Source organism: Candoia aspera, chromosome 5 (assembly GCF_035149785.1).
Source record: "Candoia aspera isolate rCanAsp1 chromosome 5, rCanAsp1.hap2, whole genome shotgun sequence".
Lineage (NCBI taxonomy): Eukaryota > Metazoa > Chordata > Lepidosauria > Squamata > Boidae > Candoia > Candoia aspera.
The window spans coordinates 45,552,133-45,574,230 of record NC_086157.1 but is presented as its reverse complement, the minus strand read 5'-3'; the positions used below and the strand labels follow the sequence as shown (position 1 = coordinate 45,574,230).

The 22,098-nt window shown below is 38.7% G+C and overlaps 1 protein-coding gene across 1 annotated transcript in view; it reads right to left on the bottom strand.

Annotated features, from left to right (window-relative positions):
- EGFL6 (EGF like domain multiple 6) overlaps positions 1–22,098 on the bottom strand; it is a 51,005-nt gene continuing 28,907 nt past the window's right edge. The window contains exons 6-12 of the mRNA XM_063304686.1: positions 17,658–17,792; positions 15,983–16,105; positions 13,847–14,173; positions 4,729–4,800; positions 3,521–3,610; positions 2,886–3,151; positions 1–982 (exon numbers count right to left, since the gene is read on the bottom strand). Coding sequence (XP_063160756.1) covers positions 872–982; positions 2,886–3,151; positions 3,521–3,610; positions 4,729–4,800; positions 13,847–14,173; positions 15,983–16,105; positions 17,658–17,792 — 1,124 coding nt within the window. The 3' untranslated portion in view covers positions 1–871. The remainder of the gene's footprint in view (positions 983–2,885; positions 3,152–3,520; positions 3,611–4,728; positions 4,801–13,846; positions 14,174–15,982; positions 16,106–17,657; positions 17,793–22,098) is intronic.

The following is a 22,098-nucleotide window of genomic DNA, read 5'->3' as shown; positions in this document are numbered from 1 at the left end:
TATCTGGATTTACAAAGAAAACGGGGGCACACTACTCATAGATTTTGGGAAAGCACCATTAAAAACAATGAGCTTAACATTTCTAGCAGAAAAGTAGTAACAGACTAATATTACTAGCTTCTAAGCATAATGTTCCCATTTATGTAACACAGTAAGTACCGTATATACTCATGGTTAAGCCAAGAATTTAGGTGCCGAAATGCACCCAAAAATGGGGTTCAGCTTATCCGCTGATATCTGTGAGTATATGCACTATGTAATACTAGTATATAGGGCGTACTGATACTTGTGTCAGTAAAAATATGAAGTGCCTGCATCATGAGTTTCTAAATTGTTTGAGACAGTTGTTTTGTTTTTTAATTATAAAAATCCTATTGTAGAACTTCCACTACATTTTGTGTGTTTTGCTCTTCATAAGGTCAGGAAACCATGCATCATGTTTCAGCAACTAGGTTAAAAAACAGGGGTCCAGGGCCACAAAATAGGCATCAGGATGTACCTGGTCAGAGGCCTTACAGTGTTCACTCTGTTCTAAAACATTACAGTACTATAGGAAAACTCAGGGAATATTCAAGTAAAGTAGAAATTTGCCTTAAAGGGATTTTATGCAAAGATTATTCTTGTAGAAACACTAGACTTTTTTTTGTATAACATGACTACAAATTATATAGTATAATTACATGTAAAAGAAAACATAGTATGTTTAGGTAAAAATCAACTATCTAACCAAAGATATTTAAATCTATCAGTTTTTTTTAAATCTACATCACAGTTCAAGATGCAGTTCCCAGATCTACATTTTAGGCTATGGCAATACAAAATCTCTGTATGAATAACAACAAATAATATAATAGAAATTAAAATAATCTGTTCAGATATCCAGTGTTAACAGGTCTTCAGAACATAAATTAGAAAACAGTAGAACGGTATCAACTCCAATTTCTCCAGTTTTACCTTTCCCACGTTCTGCCTCAAAAGTGATCTGATAAAATGAAGGAAGAAAACATTGTTAATAAAATTGTGCTATCAACAAGAAGGTACAGGATAAAATAGAAGACACATAACTTTAGTATCTTTGCATCATTACTGATTTGTTAAATCCTATCTTTTCAACCAAAATTATTCTGTGCAATAGAATAATAAATGCTTTTCAATTTAAATACTAAGGGAGTTTAATGGCAGCTGTTGATTGGAGGCAGAATCTCTCCCTACTTTATCTGGATTGTTATCTTCTGCTAAAGGTGGGGAAAGAAATTCCATAATCTTCACAAGGCTATAGATGATGGCTGCAGGTCTTCTGAGGTTCAGATATTGCAACTTTACAGGATGGCCAGATGATCATTTCATTTCCATTTTCTTTTTAAAGGCAGGCAGTCATTACACACTGTTGTTCCTTTCTTGGAACAATAATATGCCATCATGTGGAAATGTTTCCAGTGCCATTTTAAGATATTTCAAAAGTACCCCACAACCTGTGTGAAGTAGTTTGCCTTTCTTTAACAAGCAACAAAAAAAGGAAAAAATGGCTATCACGTATAACTGTAAGTATCCCTCACAATTGCAATTTTGTCCTAACACTTGAATGTCTTGAATCTTCTGATTGGTTTTCCTCTCAGTCATCAAGAATACTTTAGCAAGTCAAATATTTAGATTACTTTTAGCAATAATTTACAATTAAATTTTAGAAAACACCATCTAAAGCACGAAGTAATCAATATTGACAGTTTACTCATATTGTGATTTACATTTATTTTCTGTTCCTGTAGCAGTTGATTTAGTCAATCTTCCAACTTAAGGTCATTTCCAAAGTATTTGTTATTTAGTGAATAACTGTTTTTCATTCATGCTGAAACATGTCATATGCTTGTTAGAAAAAAGATTTCCATCACACCCCAGAATTTACTCCTTGAAAAGTCTCCTCATCACCTGTAATGTTATGTGGGAATGACCTTAGGACACAGGAGAAAGAGCCACAGAGTGGACTCATGTAAAAGATATCTCAGTCCACAGAAGGAGAGGGGAAGGGCATGGAAAGCATTTCAGAAGGGACCCTCCCTACTTTTTCGAAGAGTAAAAGGAGAGAAGGGGAGAAATATTTTCAGATTTGCAAGATTCTTTTAATGTAACCTTACAATATAGAGCTGGTATTCATTGTTGTGCTTCTTTTCTGGATTACCCCAAAGGGCTAACATCAGTCTTGCAAGTCTGAAAGTATTTCTCCCCTCCTCTCCTTTTACTTCCAGAAAACTAGGGAGGGTCCCTTCTGAAATGCTTCCCATGCCTCCCCCACTTCTGTGGACTGAGATATGTTTTACGTGACAGTTGTCAGGTCTGCAGTTCTTCCTCCTATCTCCCAAGGTCATTCCTACATACAATTACATCACCTCATTCTGTTGACTTCATAACTTATTTTTGCACAGCCCGCTCTAGTTGTCCTGTTTCCAGATGTTCCAACTTGCAAAAAGACTCTACTAGACCTAACATTAGGGTCCCTTTAGTCTAGCTTTGTGCTTGTGGCAGTGGCAAAGAAGATGTCTCCTGAAAATCCACAAGGAAAGGTCATGTACAATAGCACCTCCTCAGGAATTATTAATCTGAAGCTTACTTTGTACAAATCTAAATGCCCCAACTGCTATTACAGTTAGGTAGCTTTTAAGGAATAGCAAAACAAAATAGTTACAACTGGTCATTTATAAGCCTGCCTCCCCCTATACTCTTTGCATGCCTTGCCCCTGAACATTGGATGTTAACACTTAGTAAGTAAGGGATTGAAGCATGCAAAAAGTATGCAGTGCAACGTGGTTAATATACTCAGCCCAATTGCTCTTCATACATAAGGCAAACACCTGAAGAGAGCTGTGGTTGTTTTTTAGTCTTTAACTTACATTCATAGCTGTTTCAGCCCCTGTGTGCACTTCAACCTGTCCAGTCCTCCATTGTTCATCATTTCCCATATTCTGTTCCCAGGAAGGACTACTGGTAGTGTTGCCTAGGGATACTTGTAGTTTCCCTACCCTTTCTCCTGCAAGTCGATAACTAAAAATTAAACAATAAATGCTCTTTGGCTCCAGATGGGTAAGAAGAAGTTTCATACGCCCAACATCTTTCTTGTGTCCCATGAAGGCTGGAATTGTCATGTAATATCCATCACCTAAAAATATACAGAAGGGAAATTACAAATCACTTTTGCTTCATCTTGAATGCTGTGGTTACTTCCCCCAAAGTAAAAGATCACAGCTATTTATGCAGAAAATTTCAGATTCAACCCCTGACATCTCCAGTTAAATAAGATCAGGAAGCAAGGGAGAGACAGATTCTGCCTGAGACTCTAGAGAGCTGTTTGGATAGATGAATGTTCTTATCTGAAATATGCCGTAGGTTCAGGGGCTCCCTCAAAAGTTAGGAATAGCTCTAGGGAAAGGCTTAATATGGTGCCAAGATTTGATAATAAATCTCCAACCCTATCCAATCTCCTGATAATAAGTAGAACTCCTTGGAATCAGGCCATAGATTAAGTTACCAGACTCATGATCTGCAGGATTCCAGTCAAAGTCGTCATCTGTATCTTGTTCCCAAGCACAAGAACCTCGACCAAAGCTGCAGTCTACAACTGTGATGTCCAGAAACAGTGATTGAGGTTCAGAGACAGGAAGACAAAAAGTTGTATTAATCTAAAACTGCAACAATAAAACTTAATTAAAAATATCGCCAAAGAACCCTACCTATAATATAACCAATGTTACAAATCCCAAAGAAAAAGTGTATTGTTGCATAGAAACAGTCATCTCATGATGTTCAAGGAACTCAGATTTCTTTATCTTAGCAAGCAGGAGGTCAAATCATGCTGGCATAGGTGTGGCTACTTATATTATACTTATATTACCAGGGATTTTGGAATCAAAATGCATTGTCTTGAAATGAGCTGCTTATAATTATCCCAAGATTTTTTAAGCTAAATCTAAACAACAACAAAAAGGGAATATCTTAATTATGCCGTGACAGCTTCAGGCCATGTGCCATAATATGTAAGAGTATGCATACATTTTATTTTTTACACTTTCCTTTTTAGAAAGTTCGTCCACCTCCACACCAGCTCAGTGTGAGGTAACACAATCTCAGATAGAGTGATGCTTGCTCAATATGTTAGTTCTGTACAATTTTTTTATGCTATCCTTTACAAGGCATAAAATGCATAGAACCAAAGGAAGGTTGTACTTTAGAAAGGAGCCTTTAAAAAAAACTGATTTTATATTTTCAGATATATTTTTTAATAAAAAGTGAACCAATCTACAGATTCAAGCAGGTCAAAAGTGAAATGCCACAGACAAAATGTCAGAATAAAATATACAAGTGGAATGTCTTGAAGGAAGCACAAGATTTATTCCAGTGTCCCCAACCTGATGTCCTACAAACTGTGTGGCAATCGTGAAACTTACAGTTCAGCACCACTTAAGAGTTCTGAAGAAAGTCACGAATTGACTAGAACTTTGTTTTAAAAAAGCAAGCAAGATTTTTTAAACGTATCCAAGGAAAATTTTACTAATCCTTAAGCAGCTCTTTCAGATTATTTCTGATAAATGTGAAATACAAAATTATTTAAAGCAATTTTAATAAAGTTAAATCAAACTTTAGCAGATCAAAACTTATCTCCTTGGTCATTTGTTGTGAGATGGGTAGCTATATAAATTTGACAGAGAAATAAATAAATAAATAAATAAATTTGCCCACCTTGCAGCTTTCCTTTTGAGACTGGAATTTCTTTTTGTGCCATGTGAGGACCAAAAACAGCAGCTTCTTTGTCTAATTTATTAAAGCATACATTGTTAATATCATGCTACTCAAATAAATGCACATACACATATAGGTGATCAAACAGAAGATTTCCCATTATGATAAATTACAGAACAAGCATATAGAAAACTGATCACAGATTCCACTGCTGCCAGATCTGTACAATCCCCTTTTGACAGCAGCAGCAGCTAGCATTCATTTATCTCTTATCATAAATCCAGAAAAGGTATTTTTGAAATTGCAAATGAACAGCAATAATATCCCAAATTTTTAAACAAAGCAAGTTGATTTCTCAGTCTGGTCTACCTAGTGGGGCTAACATATTGCAACCATGGAGAATGGTAGGATGATGCAGATGGGAGGGCCATGGTAGGACCTGGTCATGTCTGCAGGCGAAGGAACTAAGTCAGCTCTACAAAGTTGCAGCTCAGTCCCATCAAGGGATACAGGACTGATGTCAGGGCCGGCCCAAGGACAATGTCGAGTCAGCGTAATCCAAACTCCAGTCCTTTATTGCTTTTAGCAGACAGACAGAATCTTGCCAGACTAAAGCTACTCTAAATAACCTGGGAGACTCTAGACTGAAGCTACCTTGAACCTCTTAACTTTCCCAGCACAGTCTCCGGACTGTGAATCCTCTTATCTGCCTGGATTGCAGTCCCTCCTTCCTGGGAATCACCGGCAGCACCGAAATCCACCACATCACCCCCTCCTTCAGGAACACATTCCATCACAGCTCGAGATCACTTAAGGAAGAGTCTGATCCTGTTGGTCCTGAGGAAGTGGGCTGTCCTGACTAAGCAAGAACCACACCGAGATGAGGAAGAAGTCTCTAGTGCTTTATTATTGCTATAGTAGACAGAAAATCCTACCAAACTGAAGAATTTTGGGAAAACTCAGACAGATAAACCCCCAAAATTCAAGGCAGGTCTGTTCTGTGTCTCTCTGAATGATAGCTCAAACTCTCTAAACCACACATGCGTTTTTGCCCCTGGATAGTGGCCTCCTCCTTCTCACCATCAGTACTCATGACATGGGCAGAGTTCTGATGGCTGTTAGCTTGGCTACCTCTGCATTAGATCCATGTTTCTCCTGGTTGGCTAAGGCCGCCTGAGAGGTGACATGTGGTTGGGTCTTCACAATTGTTAGTTCCTCTTTGAGAGAGGGGTTAGTTCCACCATTTCCTAAGGAGGCGGTGGTCCACCCCCTCCTCAAGAGGTGTCAGCCTTGCCATTACAAGAGGCCATTGCTGGACCCAATGGGACTGGACAATTTTCTTCCAGTTTCTAACTTTCCCTAAAAAGGTTGTGGAGAAGGTGGTTGAAGAAGCAGCTTCAAAGATAATCTTGAAGAAGCAAATTATCTGGACCCCTTTCATTCAGGATTTAGGCCTGGGTATGGGACCAAGATGGCATTGATCACACTCTGGGAAGATCTCTGCATGAGTAGGATGGGTGTGGTGCATCCTTCTTGACCTCTCAATGGCTTTCAATACCATCAATCATGGTATCCTTCTGGACCAGATTTGGGGGTTGGAGATGGTGTTATGCTGGTTCTCCTCCTTCCTCCAAGACTGGTTCCAGTCAGTGTTGATAGGGGAGGAGAGGTTCAACCCATGGCCTTTGCTCTGTGGAATGCCACAGGGCTCAGTGCTCTCCCTCTCCTGTTTAATATCTACATGAAGCTGCTGGGTGAGGTCATCTGTCAGTTTGGGGTGAAGTATCATCAGTATGCTGATGATACTCAGTTATACATGTCTACCCTGGGCCATCTGAGTGATGTTATTGAGGTCCTGTCTTGGTATCTGGAGGCTGTGGGGGTCTGGATAGGAAACAACAGGCTTTGGCTGAACCCTAGTAAGACCGAATAGCTTTGGGTTTTAGGAACCCCTGGTTCTGGAGACCTTCCATCTCTTGTTTTGGATGGGGTTGCACTTTCCCAGACAGATCTTGTGCACAGTCTGGGGTTCCTCCTGGACTCATGGCTCCTGCTTGATGAGCCAGTGGCAGCCATGGCCAGGGGGGCCTTTGAATAGCTTTCTGTTGTGTGCCAGATGCATCTGTTCCTGGACCGAGGGCCCCTGCTCACAGTCATTAGCCTTAGTCACCTCCCAAATGGAATACTGCAATTCTCTCTACATGGGGCTGCTGTGAAGAGTATTCAGAAGCTCCAGCTGGTGCTCTGCAAGCTGCGCTGGCTACCAGTATGCTTCTAACTGCAATTCAAGCTGCTGGTGGTCACCTTTAAAGCCCTTCATGGCTTGGGGCCAGATTACTTATAGGACCATTTCTTCCCAGAAATTAGACTTGCCCTGACTCTACTGGCCTTTCACAAGTCACTAAGACCTGGTTTTACCATCGTGCCTGGGGCCCTGATATCATGGGCCCGTGTCATGGCTTGTTTGAGTGGTTGTGAGTTTTCTCAGCTGCTACTTTTTATGTTATTTTTGTTGTTTTTAACTCTGGTTCTTTTTGTTTTTATTCTATTTTAATAGTGAGCCACCAAGAGTTATGTATATGAGATGAGTGGCCTATAAATTTACTAAATAAATAAAAAAGACCTGAGAGGGCAGGCTCACACATTATCTGATGGCATTAATCACATTCATCTCTCTTGAAAAATTTGTTCCAGATGACCAGCAAGAAAGAGAAAGCAGGATAAAAAGGATGCCTTTGTTTTTTTGCAGACCACCAGATAAAGACTTTCTCCATGCTTCCAACATCTGTGACTGGAGAACCTCTTGTTAACAAATTGGCAGCACAGCCCTGGTATCAGTTTCCATGGATGGTTCCTGTTGCCTGATTTTTGTTACATTCCCAGCATCAAGAAGGTAATTTTGGAACAAGATCAGAGAGACCATGACATTGGAATGATAAATACCACACAAAATAAATCTTTAAGGCAGCATCTGTTAAAGCTTTGATCAAATTACTTAGTAATAGTTTGAGCAGGTAAATAAATACAAATTAGACACTTTGATAGAATATGATACAGGAACGATAAAATAATTATTGGCAAAGAACATACAGACTAATGAGACATCTTTGGGTAGGGCAGAAGATCCTATCCAAAGCTCAGTTAAACTTACCATGCCAACTACTATTTTACACAGCCTGTTTTTCAGCACAAGTTTTATTTAAGAAAAGGAGAAATTTTATGAGGGAGACAGGGGCCCCACAGTGCCTGAGCTGATTAGAAAAGTCTGTTTTTCTCCCATACAGGCTAGAGGGTTTTTTTCATATGTATGACTTGTGTGGCTATAATCTCTGGTATAAAGACAGTTTGAGTCATATAAGGAAGAAATCCTAGAACATGTCTGGCAGAGAATCAAAGTCATGAGCCATAGCAAGGCAAGAAAAAGTTGTACACGTTGGTCTCCTTTAAAAAGAATGCAATTAACAAGATGCTCTGTTCTGCCTTTATCTATAGCAGTTATGGAACCCAGCATCAGAGGCTTAAGTAAGATTGTTACTGCACACCCACTGTTTCTTTGTGGGTGGCTAAATATTAAAATTCATTTTTAAAAGGCTATTTTGTTCCTATTGCTGTAAGGATATTTGCCATGAGGCCATTTTGAGCTGCAACATTGTGGTCACTATAACATATGGTCTCTTCTCAGCTTTGTTGAAGGATCCATCAAAGTCCATTCACATACTTCTGGCAATTGCCATAAGGGATATGGAGAACCAATGGGTGTATAATACAATGTAATAATACATTGGCATTATGGAAAAAAGTACTGATGAGCTTTGTGGTTGTGCTGTCTCCCTACCTCTCCTGCAGCTGTCTGCAAAGTTTCATTTCAGATTGATCATCGTTTAGCATGTTTCTTAAATCCTATGCTGAATTGAATATTAAATAATTTGTGGAAAGAAGGAAACTCCTGAAGGTATAGTTCGAAATAGCCTTATTTCAATAAGTCCAGCAGCTAAAATGAACTACAACATTCCTTCACATGTTCTGAGACTCCCATTCTTATCAGACCCAGATACTTTGAGTGAGTGGTTAGGGATAAAAGGAGTTAAAGTACAATATCACATGGGGGACAGAAATTCTTCAGAGTTGTGCTATAACATAATTAACTATTATATCCCGAAACATCCACAATAATGACTCAAGAGTTTTGGAAGAGAATTCAGAGTTGCTGTGTTGTGGGATATATCAGCAAAGAAACATATTAAAATTACTAAGAGATAACTAAAGGTCATTCAATAAAAATTATAATTTCTACTAAGTTTATATACGTATAATTCTACAAAGTTAAATAGCTATTAAAATATTGAAGAGCAAACTGTAAACATGTTTACTTGTTTAAGCTAACAATGCTCCAAAGTACTGCAATGTTAATAGCCTTTAAAATACATGAATCAACAATCTCATTTATTTAAGTGTGCTTTGTTATAGTGATATGGGTGTTTTGAAATTCTTAAGCAAAACAAATGTAATTCATATCACTTTTAAAAACAATTTGAACCCATCACAAATTCTGATTTACCAGTACTGTGCTTAGGTACAGTATAGGCACACAATAAGTAAAGTACTACTGCTTTACTTATTAAATAAGTACTACTGCTACTAAAAACTTCTTCAGCAAAGGATCGTTACCTTGTCGTGGTGCTGGAGCTTGAGCACCTCAATGATGCCATGAGCTAAACCGTGAAGGGCCACCCAAGACGGGAAGGTCATGACAGAGAGGTCAGACTAAATGCGATCCCTGGGGAAGGTAATGGCAACCCACCCCAGTATTCTTGCCGTGAAAACTAAATGGATCAGTACAACCAGAGATATGTCGGTATACCATCGGAAGGTGAGACCCCCAGGTCGGAAGATGGTCAAAATGCTACTGGGGAGGAACAGAGGATGAGCTCAACTAGCCCCAGACGTGATGACGCAGCTAGCTCAAAGCCGAAAGGACGGCTAGCGGCCGATGGTGCTGGTGGTGAACGGCGAATCCGATGTTCTAAGGATCAACACACCATTGGAACCTGGAATGTAAGATCTATGAGCCAGGGCAAATTGGATGTGGTTATTGGTGAGATGTCAAGATTAAAGATAGACATTCTGGGCGTCAGTGAACTGAAATGGACTGGAATGGGCCACTTCACATCAAATGACCACCAGATCTACTACTGTGGACAAGAGGACCACAGAAGAAATGGAGTAGCCTTCATAATTAATAGTCAAGTGGCTAAAGCAGTGCTTGGATACAACCCAAAAAACGACAGAATGATCTCAATTCGAATTCAGGGCAAGCCATCTAACATCACAGTGATCCAAATATACGCCCCAACCACAAATGCTGAAGAAGCTGAAGTAGAGCAGTTCTATGAGGATCTGCAGCACCTACTGGACAACACGCCTAAAAGAGATGTTATTTTCATCACAGGAGACTGGAATGCTAAGGTGGGCAGTCAAATGACACCTCGAATTACAGGTAAGTATGGCCTGGGAGAACAAAATGAAGCAGGACATAGGCTGATAGAATTTTGCCAAGACAATTCACTCTGCATAACAAACACTCTCTTCCAGCAACCTAAGAGACGGCTTTATACATGGACTTCACCAGATGGACAACACCGAAATCAGATTGATTACATCCTTTGCAGCCAAAGGTGGCGGACATCTGTACAGTCGGTAAAAACAAGGCCTGGAGCTGACTGTAGTTCAGATCACGAACTTCTTCTTGCACAATTTAGGATCAGACTAAAGAGATTAGGGAAGACCCACAGATCAGCTAGATATGAGCTCACTAATATTCCTAAGGAATATGCAGTGGAGGTGAAGAATAGATTTAAGGGACTGGACTTAGTAGATAGGGTCCCGGAAGAACTCTGGACAGAAGTTGGCAGCATTGTTCAGGAGGCAGCAACAAAATACATCCCAAAGAAAGAGAAAACCAAGAAGGCAAAATGGCTGTCTGCTGAGACACTAGAAGTAGCCCAAGAAAGAAGGAAAGCAAAAGGCAACAGTGATAGGGGGAGATATGCCCAATTAAATGCAAAATTCCAGAGGTTAGCCAGAAGAGATAAGGAATTATTTTTAAACAAGCAATGCGCGGAAGTGGAAGAAGACAATAGAATAGGAAGGACAAGAGACCTCTTCCAGAAAATTAGAAACATCGGAGGTAAATTCCAGGCAAAAATGGGTATGATCAAAAACAAAGATGGCAAGGACCTAACAGAAGAAGAAGAGATCAAGAAAAGGTGGCAAGAATATACAGAAGACCTGTATAGGAAGGATAACAATATCGGGGATAGCTTTGACGGTGTGGTCAGTGAGCTAGAGCCAGACATCCTGAAGAGTGAGGTTGAATGGGCCTTAAGAAGCATTGCTAATAACAAGGCAGCAGGAGACGACGGCATCCCAGCTGAACTGTTCAAAATCTTGCAAGATGATGCTGTCAAGGTAATGCATGCTATATGCCAGCAAATTTGGAAAACACAAGAATGGCCATCAGACTGGAAAAAATCAACTTATATCCCCATACCAAAAAAGGGAAACACTAAAGAATGTTCAAACTATCGAACAGTGGCACTCATTTCACATGCCAGTAAGGTAATGCTCAAGATCCTGCAAGGTAGACTTCAGCAGTTCATGGAGCGAGAATTGCCAGATGTACAAGCTGGGTTTAGAAAAGGCAGAGGAACTAGGGACCAAATTGCCAATATCCGCTGGATAATGGAAAAAGCCAGGGAGTTTCAGAAAAACATCTATTTCTGTTTTATTGACTATTCTAAAGCCTTTGACTGTGTGGACCATAACAAATTGTGGCAAGTTCTTAGTGGTATGGGGATACCAAGTCATCTTGTATGCCTCCTGAAGAATCTGTATAACGACCAAGTAGCAACAGTAAGAACAGACCACGGAACAACAGACTGGTTTAAGATTGGGAAAGGAGTACGGCAGGGCTGTATCCTCTCACCCTACCTATTCAACTTGTATGCAGAACACATCATGCGACAAGCTGGCCTTGAGGAATCCAAGGCTGGAGTTAAAATCTCTGGAAGAAACATTAACAATCTCAGATATGCAGATGATACCACTTTGATGGCTGAAAGCAAAGAGGAACTGAGGAGCCTTATGATGAAGGTGAAAGAAGAAAGTGCAAAAGCTGGTTTGCAGCTAAACCTCAAAAAAACCAAGATTATGGCAACCAGCTTGATTGATAACTGGCAAATAGAGGGAGAAAATGTAGAAGCAGTGAAAGACTTTGTATTCCTAGGTGCGAAGATTACTGCAGATGCTGACTGCAGTCAGGAAATCAGAAGACGCTTAATCCTTGGAAGAAGAGCAATGACAAATCTCGATAAAATAGTTAAGAGCAGAGACATCACACTGACAACAAAGGTCCGCATAGTTCAAGCAATGGTGTTCCCCGTAGTAACATATGGCTGCGAGAGCTGGACCATAAGGAAGGCTGAGAGAAGGAAGATCGATGCTTTTGAACTGTGGTGTTGGAGGAAAATTCTGAGAGTGCCTTGGACTGCAAGAAGATCAAACCAGTCCATCCTCCAGGAAATAAAGCCAGACTGCTCACTTGAGGGAATGATATTAAAGGCCAAACTGAAATACTTTGGCCACATAATGAGAAGACAGGACACCCTGGAGAAGATGCTGATGCTAGGGAGAGTGGAAGGCAAAAGGAAGAGGGGCCGACCAAGGGCAAGGTGGATGGATGATATTCTAGAGGTGACGGAATCGTCCCTGAGGGAGCTGGGGGTGTTGACGACCGACAGGAAGCTCTGGCGTGGGCTGGTCCATGAAGTCACGAAGAGTCGGAAGCGACTAAACGAATAAACAACAAACTAAAAACTTGTAACAACTGATCCTATTGTTAAATAAGGTTCACTTGAAAAAATAGAGGCAGTTTGAAATCCTAAATACTGAAATGTTACTAAACCATGAGCAGCTTTTCATAATTATAGATGAGTGCTTTCTGAGAAAAACAGATGTAGTCATGACTGTCTTTTAAGGGCAGCCCAGTGTTCACATCTGAAAGTCACCTACAGAGTTTGTACAGCCCATTCTAATCCTGCAGTATCTCCTTTCTGATTGACTGTATTGAACAGTAGTGCAGATTCCCTTCTGCTTGCCTGCATTGGAAAACTGGGGGCATGTCTCATCCTGTTATCTCATTCCCATCCTTAACCGTCTTTAAAAATGACCTGTTGAAATTTAGTCAGATTGTTATCAGATTATGATGATATAATTTTAGGATACATGGGGTTGTGAACTGCTCATCAATGCTTTATACCATGAGGCCACAATCTGTAGGTCCCCAAGGCACTCTGTTGCAATGGCAATCTCAGAATCTGAGAAAGAAAAAGGAATTTTTCAAAATGTGGCAGATGAGGACAAAATAGACATTTCAAACTTAACTCTTAAGCAAAGCATCAGTCCATCTATTAGGGAATCTGTGAGAAAGAGAATCAAACAGCTCACAGAGATCCCATTTTAAGATACTTACTATGTGGGCCTGAGTGTACTTACCTAGTTTCCAAGATTCTGTAACCTAACCCCTTTTTCCTGGCATTAACTGGTTAATTAAACTCTGTGGGAATCAAACTTCCCTGATCATACATTATTGTTAAGTAATGATTCCAGCCCCTTCTTTAGCTGTTGATTTGTGGTAATCATATAAGGATAGGGTTTGCCTTGCTCAGATACAGCTTCCAGCATATTCTATAAGGTCCACATGAATCTTTTAACCTGAGAAAGGTTGCACATCTAGGTCTTAAGCAATTACTTAGCTGCACGATAGTTCTCCTACCTGCTGCCCTCCAGATGTGCTGGCAGTAATCAATACCCAGTGAATATAATGGGTATTGTAGCTGTAGTTTCAAGACATCAGAAGTGCTCTAGAATAGAGAAGACTAACTTACATGAGATTTAATGACTTTAATATATAATAAATGCATAATATTGTGTCCCTTTATTTGGTGGGATCTATCAACCAGTTTTATGTACTTATTTAAAAATCCTTTGCCCTTAATCACAAGTGCTGTCAAAAACTGCCATAAACTTATGGATTTGGTGGGAAAAATGTGAAACTTACAAAATATATCTCCCCTGAGTTTCTTCTCATGGACAGTCTGGTTTTCAAGGTGTTCCCTTTCTCCTCCTTCTTCCACACCTCCTTTCTCTACTGTTTTGCTGTCTTTTCTGACATCTTCAATGCTTTTCCCCCGCTCACTGAAGGCACTCTCTGGATACAAGCCATATTGATAGTCTAATGGCTCCACCTGAGCTTTAGATGCTGGGATTGCATTTTTTATGTCTTTATGCTTTTTTGCACTCTTCTTGTGAAGAAGCATTTTCTTGAGCTTCTCTTTTGTAACTCCAGAGATTCTGGGAATTGCTTTCACTGAATTTTCATGAGAAACTGGGGAAAAAAATAATAAAAAGACCAAATATGTGCCCAATTATCTTACATTTTAGTAGACCTATTCCATCTTGATTTTGGAGCACTCTGACATTGGAACACCCCAATTTCTCTAAAATCATGATGTCGGTAGTTTTAATATGGATGAAAAAAGAAGAGAGAGATGGTTGTGTTTCTCTGTCACTTATTTTTACATATTTCTTATGTTCTCCTTTTGATTTAAACTGTAATTGTGAGGGGAATAATATTTATTACCCTCATAAAATCAAAATGAACATATACTTCTGTTTTTTTAAAATATCTGTCTAATATACTCAAAATTTAGTATGAGAGAAAGAATAACGTGTCTTTCCAATTAAAGTAAATCACTTTCAATATTATTAGTAACTGCATTCATTGTATTAAGCTTTAGCTACAGTTTTTAGCAAAATAAAACCTGAATCAAAACAAATCACAGCATCCCTCCATCCTACGGATAACATGTTCAAATTACTTTTATCCAGATGTCTAAATGCCAATGCTATATTAATAATGTACTTAAAGTTCTTTTCCCCCAGAGACTGATGTTATAAGAGAACATACTGTAATTTAGCAGATGTGGTTCACTGAATCTCTATTCAGGATAAGATGAGAAGAAGTGAACAGGAAATCCTAATTTGCAACAAATTTGTTCTCAGCAGCCATGAAGGCAAATCCCCAGTGCTTTAATAAATGAGCCCATGAAGGATGTTTGACCAGCAGAGCAGAACATCTCCATATAGACCTGAGATTGCACCCAAAATTAAGATCCCTAAGCAGTGCTAGCCAATTGTAAGGCAAGGAAAAAGATTTTATCTTTAGGGTCTTAAAGTACCTAGCAGGAAACTAGGGGTACTTCTAAACAACTTTACAGATAACCATCTCTTGTATAAAATGTACCCAACATCATCACTCTAGGCTAGTTTTATTGTTTGCAAATCTATTCCTTATTTTTCCTTCTTTGCAATTCTTCCTGCATGTACGGTACAGTAATCCAAGTAAATGAACAGAGGTGCAATTGAGTACAATTAAGTTTTTTAACAAAGTCCGAGGCTGGGGGTGGGAGTGTCAAGTTAATTTCAAAGCCAGCAATTGCCTTCCAAGGAATTTCCCCACAATAAGAATCTACTGAGTTTTTGTGTGCTTGCAAGATTATATGACCACAAGGGGATTGCATCTTCTAGTAATCCCCTGAGGAAGAAATGGAGAAAAACAAACAAACAAACACTTTCCCAATGATTGAACTTTGCTTTTTATATTTCGTAGGCAATATAAAAAGTCAGGGATGTAAAAAAATGGTGAAGGCTGAGAGGCAACCACCCTGACGCTCCACCTTTCATGCCCTCAAAAGACCTGATGGGTCAGGGCCCTAACAGGAGCCATAGGAGAGGAGCAATGTAGAAGGAATAATCTAAACAAGGAGTTGAGTAAAAGAGTAAAAGAGAACTTGTTCCCAGTGTTGTCCTCCCAACTTTGCAGTTAAAAAAATGAAACAACAACAGCCAGAGACTTTGCTTGAACTGATATATCTAATGTAGTGTTTCTCAACCCTGGGAACTTTAAGATGTGAGGAATTGAAGTCCACACATCTTAAAGTTCCCAAGGTTGAGAAATACTGATCTAATGTTTTTGTATGGGATCTAACCCACTGTTTTAAACATAAAAGAAGACTAGAGTAATCTTCCTTCCTCCAAAAAAGCACATTTTGAAAAAGACTACGTTTTTCATAACCTGTGGAAAATATTGGAATAAGACAATGATATATATTTTCACAGCTGTTCTTCAACTTACCTGAGCATTCAAAACCATTGCCTCTGTAGCCTGGTTTACATTTACACTTGAAGGATCCTTGAATATTCAGGCATTCTGCATGTAAATTACATTTTGGTATACTTGCTATACATTCATTTATATCTAAAAAGGGAAATGTTAAGTAAAATGGATTATTGAAGTTGGAGATTGAAAACAAAGCAGCTTCTTTATGCTGTGGAAAGATACTGCTTAATTCTTCCATAAGGGTACAAAATGTTGGTTGTTGTTACCACTTAACTTCTCCTTTAATAAATTGCTAGTCCTTACATTTCTATACTTTTCCTCATTTTGTGCACAGGATATACAAACTTCTTTGTTGTAGCTATGAAGATGCCTATGTGAAGCCTACAAATAACATGTATATATAATAGAGTTTTATAAATCATAATCCCCTTTACATGCTAAAGATGGATAAATCTCATAGATATTTCATTTTTCCAGTCTTAACATGGTTTCTAATATTTCTACATTGGCCTAAAGAAATTAAAAACCCAATTTGCACTAATATTTAAGTGTACTTTTCGCACTTACTGTACACTCACTTTGCAGGTGCCTTTACATAATATATTGTTTATTGTTTATTGTACCATAGGCAGGAGAAAAATATACAATAATTGAACCTTGATTTGTCATGGCTGCCATCTTCACTTTTTTTTACCATACCCCGTGGACACCCCTGGACCAGACTATTACAATAACAAGGGATAGGTGCCAACCATTCCTCTCATCTCAGAATGGAAAACTTTGCCCCATAGGCAGGAGAGAAATACACAATAATCAAACCTTGATTTCAAGACAGCAGTAGTAATTCAAGGACATAGATCTGTGATAAATAAGTTTTTTACAAGTTGTAGGAGAGACATTAAGAAAAAATTCCAACAACTGCTAAATATCAGGTGTAAGCCCTGTTCATAGCAAAATCAAAGTTCACTTATCAGCCAAAGGAAGGCAGATTGCATAATATATTTTTGTTAGGAGAAATAATTTGAGGCTGTTAATCTTAGACCTATTTGTTGAACAACTATTGGACATCTTACTATCTAGTAGACTCCAGTTATTCAAAGTGCTATGATTTAAAATGTGGCAAATGTTTCTCCATTATGAAGAGTGCCTCAACTCATCAAGCCTATGGATAACTGAAATTTTCCTTGTAATTTTGACATTCTCCACCTCTGATTACAACAAAGCAGTCTATCTCCCACAAGGAAGTGGGAATATTGCACTAGTAAGGGCTAACACATTTAATAAGAAACATAGCAGTTGCTGCACTGTGATTTGGAACAAGATGTTGTTGTGTTAGAGCAGGTCATTAATGCAACTCATTAAAGCAGCCATGTTTGTATTCAGGCTTGTATGAAAGCCAGAAAAATGATGTAGCTGTTTTAAGAGATGCTGTGCTTGCTTCTGCATCTTCCAAGCCATCTTTATAAAATCATTTTTGAAGCATGCACAGTCCCCATTAATGGAGGCTCCTTCTGTAACTTTAATTTTTATTGTCATCAGATAATATAGTCCTAGGAAAATCCCAAAACAAAATTCTGTGTAAAATCAAATTCTGAAATGACTTCTGGCATCAGTTAAAAGTATGCACACAAATTTTCTGCTAATGTCAGTCTTCCCACAAATATAGGCAGAACCAAAATCTAATCCTTACCTACACAGTCATATCTGCCACTCAGATGTTTCAGTTCATATCCAATCTGGCATTTACAATAAAAACTTCCAAAAGTGTTGACACATCTTCGATTGAAAGAGCAAACTGCTCTGCCAGTGGCACATTCATCAATATCTAGGGCATGAAAATGAAATCTGGTGAGATCAGGAAAAGAGTGTCAGAAGAAACAAAACAAAAAGCATAGTTTTCCGCACTGTGGGTAAAATGAAGTTGGCTTATTAATTTAAGAATTAAACATCACACCTTTCAAACCAAGTTTTTTCTTAGCAACCAACCAATCAAGTTGACTTACTTAAAAACAGTTTTCAACCAGCATGTTTTAAAATGATTAAAATTACAACTGAAACAGCAATAAAACAATAAACTTTCAGGAAAATCACCAGATGGTAGAAATGAAGCAAAAATAAAATTAGAGAATCATATTGTAGCACAAATAATTAAAAATAAAGCTAGTTTAGCACTTGATTACACAGTAAACTAAACTAAAATGTGGTTGGCCTAAGTATCTGATAGAAGGCAAAATGATGCCAAAAGTAAACAAATCACGTTATTTGCACAATGATGCTATGACACACATGGGGTCAGTTGTCCCCTCTGTGGCTGCAAGTGTAGCCAGTTCATAGCTTGGTGTGTTGTGAAAACACAACCAGTATGGACAGTTTATATTTCAGAGTGTTATGCAGATCCAGTCACTGTGGTTTAGGTTAACTATGGGTTAGCATTAAGTCTGTGCAATGCTTCAGATTTGATCTGTGAGATGTGCATGCACAAATGTGCACCTGGGTGTGACTCATTAAAACAGTCTTGTCTATTTCCAGGCCTGCATGGTTGCAACAGAACTGTATGCATTTATTTCTTTATTGTCCCCTTTTATTCAAGGAGCTCATAATCAACCCTTTCTATGACAGATTATTAGAATGATTTGCCCAAGACTATTCTAGAAGTTATATGTGTTTTTTTTAAATTTAAATGCCATTTTTCTAGTGTGTCCATATCATTCTGGAGGTCTTCTGTTTAAAATAGTTGAAACAGAAAGTCATATGACTTCCTGAATATTTTCCAAAAATATACTTAGTCATATAGATTATCAATTTGGTCTAGTGATTAAGGCTGCAGGCTAGAAATCAGGAGACTGAGTTCTAGTCCTGGCGTAGGCATGAAAGCTAGCTGGGTGACTTTGGGCCTGTCACTCTCTCTCAGCCCAAGACATCAGACTCAGGTGACAAGTCGGTCAGTCAATTCCTGTTGCAACTAATGGATCAACATTCAGTTGATCCAAAAAGTGGCCCTGCACCCATGGAAAAATGCTAGGAAGAACTGTCTGTCTGTCTGTCTGTCTGTCTTAGCAGTCTGTCTTTATTTCTGAATTTCTCCTTCCTAAATCCAACTGAAATACTTAATGACCTATGATTTTGCTTTACACCTGCCTGTGCTATGGCTGGGCAACACAATGACTTTATTACAATGTATTGTAGAAGACTGTCTTCCCACACAATCTGTTCCTTGTATCTCTGATGTCAAATCAGGGCAGACAGACACTTATTAATTGTTAGGAATAAAAAGAGAGGAGGAGGAGGAGGAGATGATTAATGGTTATAAACCTCTTAAGGTTGCACAATAGCATTATTTGCTATTGGCTTGTTCTGTCAGAATATTCTTCAGAAATCTTAAAAACTGATTTTATTTGCAGTCTTTAACTTGGAGTCATCACATCCCACCCAGATGGACTGTTTTTGTTGACTTAAGTATTTTATAAATAAAGCAATGTAAATATAAACATGAGCATATGAGAAACTTGTTTGTTAGAGTTCAGCTGTATTTCCTGTTTCTTGCAATGGCCAAAACCCACAAATGAAAGTTAATGAGGCCACACAGGCTGGCTTCAGCCATCTATGGAAGATGGCAATAGAATGTTATGAGCACCATACTTGCTATGACTGAGGCAAATAAAAATGTTCTGATCAGAGTTCTAGAACACTTGGGAAGAAATACATAGTTTGTCCTTCAGTGGCGTATTTACTGTTCAACAGTTGAGCTAAGTATTCACATGGGCTTATTGTATTATTCCTGAAGACATTCTCAGTTCCTGAACTCCATATACATCTTGCTTTTGCAGCTGTATGTTAAAACAGCAGGCTCCCCAGAGCCATGCTTCCAACCTGATGAATTTGCTGCTTGAAAGTTTAAGAGTGCCTGTAGTTGCAGATAAAGTTCATTTCCTGCGTTGTCAAGCTTCTCCTAGGCTCTACAAAGTCTCCAGAGCACACTGGGCTGAGGAAGTACCTCTCTCCTTCAGAAAAAACCCTCCCCACTTCACGTATGGCTAGGCTTTATAGTTTAAGGCCCAGACCATGTGCAGGCCCTGTCAAAGCTTTGGAAACAACTCCCATAGTCCCTCCAAAAGTTGCTGCCAAATCATCAATTTTAATGGAAGAGAAAGGGAGCATTATGAAATGTGTGGGGAGTAATCATATCAAGTGTATGTAATCAATTTCATGAGTGAAACCACTAGCCCCAAAGGTTGGGTAGTTCTGTTCCAAGGCTGATTCAGTAGGAAAATATGATTCAACATGCTAAGAAAACCTAACTTTAGGTAAAAGTTAAAAACCTAAAAAAAAAATTGCAATCATTCAGTCAATTTTCTGTATCAAACACTATTACCTTAGCCTTTGGTACATTAATTTTCTGATGTACAGTATATTCTCATTGCATTATACAATCTGCATTATACAATCTGTCTAACATTTGCTGCAAAGAATTTGTGTTATCAGCAACAGCATGACATTGTCTGCATATAAAGGGTAAAGGTAAAGGTTTCCCTTGACATTAAGTCCAGTCGTGTCCAACTCTAGGGGGCAGTGCTCATCTCCGTTTCAAAGCCGAAGAGCCAGCGTTTGTCTGTAGACATTTCCGTGGTCATGTGGCCAGCATGACTAAACGGAACGCTGTTACCTGCCCACCGAAGTGGTACCTATTAATCTATTCACATTGGCACGTTTTCGAACTGCTAGGTTGGCAGGAGCTGGGACTAGCAACGGGAGCTCACCCTGTCACGCGGATTTGAACCGCCGACCTTCCAATCAGCAAGCTCAGCAGCTCAGCGGTTTAACCCGCAGCGCCACCGCGTCCCTGTGCATATAAAAGCTTATGTATATTAACATTTCCAAGCAACACACCCCTAATGTCACAACAAGTATTCTTTATGCAGTCTTCATTATGCATTAAACAACCAAAGGAATATCACATACATACTTGTCTTATTCCCTGATCAATATTGTAACATTCAGTAAGCATAACATTTGATTGATTGATTGATTGATTGATTGATTGATTGATTATGTGGCATCAAATCGGTATTGACTCCTAGCAACCACATAGATTAATTTTCTCCATGATGATCTGTCCCTAACCTGGTTCTTCAGGTCTTCCAATTGTGCATCCTTTGCCAGTGTAATTGAATCCATCCACCTTCCTGCTGGTCATCCTCTTTTTTCTTTCCTTCCACTTTTCCAGTATTACAGCCTTCTCCAGAGAGCTAGTTTTTTACATAAAGTGTCTGGATTAAGGATAATTTTAGCCTGGTCATTTGTGACTTGAGTGGGTTGATTTGTTGGATGATCCATTCGTTTTCTTGGCTGTCCATGGTATTCTCAGGAGCCTTCTCCAACATCAAAGCTCAAAAGCATTAGTAGTTTTTCTCTCCTAATTCTTCACAGTCCAACTTTCACTTCCATTGAGTATCACAGGGAATACATTGTTTGCACTATTTTGATCTTTGTTAAGTATAGACACATCATAACATTTAGTCTCATAAATATTTTACTTTTGTCATATTCACATTCCATATGTGTGCAAAACTTCTATAATTCAAGCCTACTCATTTTATCACACATTTTTGCTAAATCAATGTACAATAAACTTTCTTACATTCTGCATTCTGAAGAGGGAAAAAATCTGCACACACAACTTTCCCAGCATAAAGCCACACTGCATTTTCCAAATTTTGTTCATTATCATCTCTTGTGTCTTTCTAATCAGAATTCTCCCCAAATACCTTTCCAGGCAAATTTAACAAATCACTCCCCCTGTTCTTTTTGCATTTACCCTTATTATTTTTCTCTTTGTATAGGTCTACAGCATTCTTTCAGGGATTAGGCAGTATGCAATCTTCATTCTCATATTGAACAAGTTGCATAACTACTCAATGAGCAAACTGCAGGCATATTTAATATTTTTCTAGTTTTCCTTCTATACCTGCAGCCTGTTGACTTTTCAATATTTATGACTTTCATTGATGTTTTCTTTGACACTAAAATTTATACCATTCATTTCAATTCTTGTCTTCAACATATCATTCTCATTCTCATACAAATCTCTGAGATATTCCTTCCAGCATACCCACACTTCAGTTTTACCCCAA